Source organism: Pyrgilauda ruficollis, unplaced genomic scaffold (genome assembly GCF_017590135.1).
Source record: "Pyrgilauda ruficollis isolate IOZ18807 unplaced genomic scaffold, ASM1759013v1 scaffold5, whole genome shotgun sequence".
Taxonomy (NCBI): Eukaryota; Metazoa; Chordata; class Aves; order Passeriformes; family Passeridae; genus Pyrgilauda; species Pyrgilauda ruficollis.
Window position 1 is genome coordinate 14,860,029 of NW_024526599.1, and position 8,321 is coordinate 14,868,349.

Here is an 8,321-nt window from a genome sequence, read left to right on the forward strand (position 1 = left end):
CTGAATCTACAGGCGTCCAATTTAGAGGGAGTGAGACTGTAGGCAGGAAGGGTCCTCTTGTGATCAGTTTAACACACCAGCATCACAGAAAATATTCACTGGAAGCTGGTTGATATTTTCCAGTGTAGACTTTTGCAAGACTGCTAATGTAAATTGCTCAATAAGCTCCAGGGCTAGCACAAAGTAATGCGTACACAGCCAGGTGCATGGAAGGAGGAGTAGGATAGTATAGAAAAATGATTGACCTTTTCTTTTGGCAAAAAAAGGTGCTAACATGCTTACTTTCGTATCTCAATTCTTAGAGAACCTATATGCTTCTTGTTGTTCTAGAGTTAGTGATGTGTAGTGTTTTCCGTTATTCTACATACCAAAAATCTGACTAATGACACCAGAATTTTTTGAAAAATGTATGGCTCCGATACATTTGATTTTTTTGTATTTGAATTACATGGAAATAATCCAAAATACATAGACATTGCCAGTCTACAGGAAGGGCTCAGCCCCACTTACTTAGGAGCTGTGAGACTACCACTTAGAAGAGCATCCTGGGAATCAAGTGGGTTTGCATTCATTTAACAAACAGCCACTATTAAGTGGGTTGCTAGCAGGCTGCCTGGGAGTAAGAATAAAAACAGACCTCTGAATCTGTCCTCTTTTAGCAGCATGTGCTGTAGGGCATGTAGTTGGAATCAGATTCTTTGTGCTATTGAAAATCATGCACTTAGTTCAGAAATTGCCCTCAAAATACAGTTTTGGTTCTTTTCTTAACGTCTCTGATGCCTAAAATGCACAGGCAGACACTGCTTATATAAGGTTATCGTTACAATTGGTAATTTGGTGTCTGGCAGTTTTAGATGCAGCACCTCATGAGGCATAGCATTTATTTGAAAATGTTGGAAATTATTTTAAGATAAATACTTTTTATTCTTTTAATTTTTGGAAAAATCTACTTCCTTATTCCACATATTGTGAGCTTTCTTAAATAAAAATTATTAGGCTTGGTAAGGAGCACTCTGCAAACCTCTAAGCTTAGTTTTTGTGTAAGATAGCATGAAAAAACAGAAACAAGGCAGAGCACTCTTTCTTGCCAAACAATTCTTAACTGATTGTTGGCACCCCTAATTTATTTTTAAAAGAACATATAATGTATCATAAATAATGTGATCTAACGATAATTTGGTATCCTGTCTGCTTACTGATGCATTTCATTAGCTTTTCATTTAATCAATCCCACATCATCTTGAAGAGGAGCAAATTTTTCTTGAATCAACAAAAAATATCTGCCAAATCATTCAAAAGGTCATTGGCTATATAGGTGCTATTTCAGGAGTAGTTTGAAGTCATTACACACACCAAAAGGAAAGGACATGCTCTGCAGTACTTTTTTTTTTTTGGCTTTGTTTAAAAGTATTGATGATGAAGGTATGACATAAAGCACGTTTAACCTCACCATGAAATTCCAGTTAGTTTGGGCTGTGTGACAAGGAAATATCCTCTTAACTCTGCTGCCATAATTGTTCTGGCCATCAGAACCTGATTGCTGAACTCTGCAATACCTTTCAACTGAGCCTAGTGCAACTCATATATAGAATAGACATTTTCTTTTAAGTTTAGAACTGTAAGTTTCCTGTATAGGTTTGCTGTTTCCATACGAAAAGAAATCAACTATGCCAAAAGATATTATATGTAAAAATAGTGTGGTTACAAAATACAGAACAATTCTAATATTTTTCTCTTTTTTTTTCTTATAATTATTCCCTTTCAGATGTTAACAGCTGGCTGGTGACATTTGGCTTCCATCTGCACAATGCCATCCCTGGCTTCCCTGTTCCGAAATTTGATTTAACAGAACCTTCTTATGAACTTGTGAAGAGCCAGCAATGGGAAGACATACCAGTAAGAAACAAAACTAAACATACAAATTGAACAAGACAGAATGTTTCCTTTTATTCAGATCATATAAGGCATGGATAATTCTGACAGCCAGGGTTTTTGGCTAAGTTCAATCCAAACTTAGTACCTTTATCTAGTTTCAAAAGAATTTAAGAAATTACTGGTGGAGGGATTATTACAGATTTGCTAAGTTGAGAACTTTTTTATATAAACTTTTGTTTGCTTTTAATAATTACAAAAATTTTAAAAGACAATAATCAGTGAAAAGTTTAAGATGCTCTAAAGATGTCTAATTTTCATAACAGAAACTACAAAGATTATATGTGCACTAACATTCTACTTGAAGACAGTAACTGAACACTGTAGTAAAAAAGAGATGGTGAAATGAACAAGAAGAGGTGATATAACATACCCATACCAGGCACCACTATAATTTTGCTTCTTTTTAATATTAACCATGCGTTATGGACACCATATGTAAAGATAAAATACTGAAACTGAAATTGCCTGAGGTAATTCCTACTATATCACATAAAACTCAGGTGCTTATTAAGTTCTTTGAAAGCAAAAAAAAATGAACTTTCATCCTGAAAACCTGATGCGATTTTAAATAATGAAATAAATGCATGTGGAAGTAAAATCTGAGTCTGCCATTTAAGAAAATTGTATTTACAGATTAGGCTTACACAAAGAACAAATACCTGTGCCCTCAAAAATCCTATAGTTCTTATAGTTTTTGCTTTAGAAGGAAGAGACACTAAAATGGGTGCTCCCATTCTAAACAAAGATCTCTTTTTTACAAGAATCATAACAGAGAATGTTACAAAAATTAAAGATGATACAAACTTTAAAAATCCTGCAACCTAATGTAATCCTTAGAATGGTGACCCAGCAGAAGGGAATGGAAGCTAACTTTGCATTCAAGAAGTTAGTTCATTAGTTAGTTAGTTAGTTAGTTTGTTTGTTTGTTTTAAACAGCAAGGAATTGAGTAATAGGGAGAGACTTTAGAGCCCAGCATGAGACTGGTGTCTCCCATGAGCAACAAAAGCAGTGAAGGAGGAGCATGGCAAACATTCCAGTTGTATTGGGAGATAAGAGACCTGACATCAGGCATGACTGTGAAGAATGATCAGAGGTTGTTTAGATCTCAAAGCTAGGTCTCAAAGGCTAAAGAATGAAATCATTCTCTAACACCAGCAAAGTCATACCAGGAATAGAACCAGACTGGTCAAAGAGATGAGGGCAGACAGCTAGTTGACAAAAATCTTAGGGAGAGAGCTCAATAACATGAGGAATTGCCAGGAGCACGTGACATGACAGAGCGAGAAGGGTGTGCCAGGAAAACAAAGATTCAGAACTCTCATGTAGGAAGAAGCTGCAACTCTGATATTCACTGGTGAAAAAGCAAATGCAGGAGGCAGAAGCAAACATACAAACCACTTGGTATTTTGAAACATTCTGGAGTGAGTGAGCTTTACTGAGCTCTGAGGATGTTAAAAAAAACAAACTTTGTCATTATGAAGTTGCTATAGCATCTTGCTGTTCTCGCTGATGATTACTGTCTACAATATATTTTGTGCTAAATAGCTTTCATGTAGGATTTACAACAGCTGAAATCCATACTCATTAGTAAATGCAGACTAAAATCTGCCACATTCAAGAAGAATGGAGAGTCCAAGTTAATTCCTAATTCCCTCAGGAGTTATCCCCTCCAGAAAGCTACCCTTGTGGCAAAAACAGAGAAGCCTTTGCAAACTTTTTGCCAAGCTTTGATCAGCAGCAAGGCTGAATTAAGGTTGTATGAATCTTAATGATTCCAGTTGGTCTCCCATCCAGAAATTTAGGAAAACAAAGCAGGCTTTTGACTCATTTGTCAGCAGTGAATCAAATGGTTTAAGCAGTATTTTACTAAAAGGAGAAGGGGTCAATTGGAAGATAAACTGGATCATCATCAAAAACCAAGTACTCATTTTCAAAAGTGCAGCCAAAGCTATTTAAATCTTTGTTTCCTGCTGAGGCAACTGCCAGGGCAGCTGTCTGCTCCCTCCCTCTATCAGCACAGCTCATTCACAGCTTGTTGCTATTAAGGCCCAGGGTTAGACCGATAAGACATGTCTGTTCTGCACAGTTGTGAGATCTCATCCCAGCCACAGCTGACCCTGTAATTTGAGCTGTCCTGCTATCTAGGTGCACTAGCTAACCATTCCTGCTAGCTACTCCTGCTCTTTCAGCTGTCCAGGCTAACCACTGCAGTTACGCTGACAGGTCCCATCCTCTCTTTACCAAGAGTGCATCTGGCATAGTGGGCTACAGACAGCTCTTCCATGACATTCTGCCATCCTAGCTTTTCCATTAGACTGGCATATTGGTTCTTTTCATACATTGCCCCTTGTCTTTGCTAGCTATGAACAAAACACTGCTGTATTCAGGGTTGCGCCCATCTAAAGCTCTTGGGGAGAAGCTCTTCTAGGCAGGAAGCTGATACTTGAAGTGAAATGGAAGGTCATGCAGCCCAACTGGCCACAGTCTTTTCACATATCCCCTTTTACCAGTTTCTGCAAGTACTTGCATGAAAGGGTACGAGTCCCCAGTATTCCATCTCACTGGTCCATACCATTAGCTTCCCTCTCTTTTACTGTAAAGACTGTCATTACAGTTTGATTTCCCTCATTTCTTTAGCAGCTTGAGGGATTACGAGAGCCTCCCTGCAGTTTGGTCTCAGGCTGCGGCTACTTGAGAGATTCTTATCTCCTGACTCAGCGTAAAGAGAGGTTTGTTCCAGTTCTAAAGCACAGCTTCATAACCTGACAGCATCTCCTCAGTTTGACTGGACTCATGGTAGACAGGAATCATAATTGAACAAGCTCAGAGGAAGAGATGCCACCATAGTAAGATGACACTGTAGTAAGACAGGTCTTACCTGTATTAACATGACATGGCCCTGGCAATGTGCACTGGCAGCCTAGAAGGTCAATCCTGTCCTGGGCTGCATCAAAATCAGCACAGCCAGCAGGACAAGGGAGAGGATTTTGCCCCTCTGCTCTGCTTTTGTGAGACCTCAGCTGAAACACAGCATCCAGCCCTGGGGCCCCAGCACAGGAAGGACATAAACCAGTTCAAGAAAGTCCAGAGGAGGGCCATCCCATTGATCAGAGGGATGGAGTACCTCTCCTATAAGGAAAGGAATTGAGATTGTTCAGCCTGGAAAAGAGAAGGCTTTCAGGTAACTTTATTGCGGCCTTCCAGTACCTGAGGGAACTTACAGGAAAGATGGGGTAAGACTGTTTACAAGAGCGGGTGGTGACAGGACTAGGGAGAACAGATTCAAATTAAAAAGAGAATAGGTTTAGATTACATATTGGGACACAATTCTTTACTGTGAGAGTGGTGAGGCCCTGAAACAAGCTGCCCAGGGAAGTTGTGGATGCCCTGTCACTGAAGGTCTTTAAGGCCAGGTTGGATGGGGCTTTGAGCAACCTGGTCTAGTTGAAGGTGTCCCACAGCAGGGGTTAGAACTAGATGATTTTCAAGGTCTCCTTCCAACCTAAACCATTCTGTGGTTCTTGTGGTTATGTATTGGCATTGCAAGTCTGTCCTGTGCGGCCCAGTAAGTAGCCTCTGAAGTTAAAGACAATTTTTGTGCAGGTTCTCAGGGAGACAAAGAGTAAAAGCAGTGAACATTAACAAAATAGTCTTGTAACTCAGCAGAACAAGCAGTATGCAGATCTAATTAACTCCTTGGCACTGTCAGTTGTGGCATATCCTGTTGTTGTCCATGGGCAGCACACCAAGAAATCCTGGCTGTTTGGCATTTAGGGGGCTACAGATGGCTGGTAAAACTTCTGTCTGTTCTTGTTTACAGCCAATTTCTGGAGTGCAACAACAAGTGGCGAGACAAGCAAAGGCTTTCCTTTCCCTTGGAAAGATGGCAGAAGTGCAGGTCAGCAGACGGAAATCCAGCGGAGAAAAGTCGTGGCTGTGGTTTGCCACGGTGAAGTCTCTGATTGGCAAAGGGGTGATGCTCGCTGTCAATCAAGGCAAAGTGCAAACAAACGTGCTCAACATTGCTAATGAGGACTGCATAAAAGTGGCAGCTGTTTTGAACAACGCTTACTACCTAGAAAACTTGCATTTCACTGTGGAGGGAAAGGACACGCACTATTTTATCAAGACCACCTCCCCTGAGAGTGACCTTGGGACACTGAGGCTGACAAGTGGGCGTAAGGCCCTGGAGAATGGCATCAATGTCACTGTTTCCCAGTCCACCACTGTGGTGAACGGCAGGACTCGTAGGTTTGCTGATGTTGAAATGCAATACGGTGCTCTAGCGCTTCACGTCCGCTATGGCATGACACTTGATGAGGAAAAGGCACGGATACTGGAGCAAGCCAGGCAAAGAGCTCTTTCCAGTGCCTGGGCCAGAGAACAACAGAGAGTAAGAGATGGAGAGGAAGGCGCCAGGTTGTGGACAGAAGGAGAAAAGAGGCAGTTGCTAAGTGCTGGAAAGGTACAAGGATACGATGGGTACTATGTACTCTCTGTGGAGCAATATCCAGAATTAGCAGACAGCGCTAACAATATACAGTTCCTCAGACAAAGTGAGATAGGAAAGAGGTAACACACTGGCTTAGCTCAGGCTGCCAAAGAGACTGCGTACCAGTGTCTTCTAAAAAGGAGACTAAACTGTTTTGCTGCATTACTACTTGAGCCTAAGCTTACATCTTTGCTCAGATTTTTTCTGTAGCACAATCCAGACTCTGTAACAAAAAGAGCGCCTTCCAGAAGAATGATAATGCTAATGACAAAACTTTTTTTTTCTCAATGACCTTAAAGGTGATCTGCTTTAAAGAATATGTTTACATATGCATATCGCTGCACTCAAGTTGGACTGAAAAGTATTAAAAAAAAAAGAAGAAAAAAGAAAATAAAAAGGCCTACAGATTTTGCAACAGGCTGTTTCTTTGAGGCACTGTATTTAATTAAGATACAGACCCATACAGTGTTTCCAAATAGTACTGAAATTGTTGACCTTTGCTTACGAGAAGTAGTCTCTCTCTTTCTCTCTCTCTTTTTCTCTCTCTTTCTCACTGCATAGGATGTGGTATATATCTGTTAATTTTAAAACATGGGGCAAAAATTACTGTTTATAGACAACCCAACTGCATTAAACTGTGCTGCTTTCTAAAAGGACATTGGCACAAGTGACTTATGCTACCATGGGAATTTAATAATGGATTTTACAATGCTGACATGGTTTGCCTTGGGGGGAAAACGGCAAGTAGAATCCTTGTTGCATATAAGCAAAGGAAACCCTGATTTTTTTGTAAATTATGTGAGACAAGTTGTTTATGGATTTTTATATGAATTACAATTTACTGTACATCAAATATTAGTCTCAGAGGAGTTAATTTATGTAAAGTGTTTAAAAAAGTTTATACTTAAAAATAAAATGATAAAAACATGTGCTGTGTGTGATTTTTTTTAAAGAAAAAGGAATTGCACCTTTTATGTTATAGCTGTACAGTATAAAGGATTATATTGTAGAGATATAACAGTGATGACTAATGTCCAAAAGTGTTAATATTTTTGTATTAGGTTTAAAGCTGTGCATCTATCACTCTGCTGATAGGATGGGACACTCCACAAAGGGGCTGGCTGAATCAGACCACAGCTCCCTCCCTTCCCTCTCCTGTCACCCAGGCCAGTGCCACTTCATCAGTCATTGTTAGAAGGCACAGTAACCAAATAAGTCTCATTTAGTATGATGGAAGACTTTAATAGGTTGGGGTTTCCTTGTCTTTTTCCAGCCCTAATGTAATAAATGGACATTTATTCATACCAGGTGGGGTTTCTGTTGGTTTTTTAGAAGCTTTGTTTCACAATGGAGGAATAGTGTCTCAGGTGCTTGGCAAATTATATGTAGAAGAAGAAGAAGAAATGATGTAGTTTCATCCAGTTATGTCAACTTTGTCTTCTGTATAATACAGCTCTTTTAGGTGTTAATAACTCCAGATAGAAGAAGCGTACCTCTGACCTGATGCTACAGAATTGCTCTTTAGGCAGGCAGGCTGTTCAGTAGGTTCATCTCCTGGCCTTCAGCTGGCAGATCAAATCTCGTTACTGTGAACACAACCTGGAGATGGAGAGGAAGGTCCAGTTCTAGTGCCTAGTCTGCATCTCCACACCACTGCATAGATTTGGCATGCTCTGTTCCAAGGCCCAGTATATTTGCTGCAGGAAGAACTCAAGTGTGCAGCTGGTTCCTTATAGGAAGCCTGTGGTGGCATCTATGGCATCTGTTCTACATCTTGGCTGAAACCATTCTTAGAACTTTAGTCTCATGAGCACTAAATTCAGCCACAAAAATAAATATTTTTAAGATGAGACAAAATTGGGGGTTTTGATGTTCATTGAAATATACACAGTA

The 8,321-nt window shown here is 40.0% G+C and overlaps 1 protein-coding gene across 1 annotated transcript in view; it reads left to right on the forward strand.

The window, feature by feature from the left end:
• TENM3 (teneurin transmembrane protein 3) overlaps positions 1 to 7,355 on the forward strand; it is a 407,391-nt gene extending 400,036 nt beyond the window's left edge. The window contains exons 32-33 of the mRNA XM_041479936.1: positions 1,766 to 1,896; positions 5,757 to 7,355. Of these exons, the coding sequence (XP_041335870.1) occupies positions 1,766 to 1,896; positions 5,757 to 6,512 (887 nt within the window). The 3' untranslated portion in view covers positions 6,513 to 7,355. The remainder of the gene's footprint in view (positions 1 to 1,765; positions 1,897 to 5,756) is intronic.
• The last annotated feature ends 966 nt before the right edge of the window (positions 7,356 to 8,321 follow it).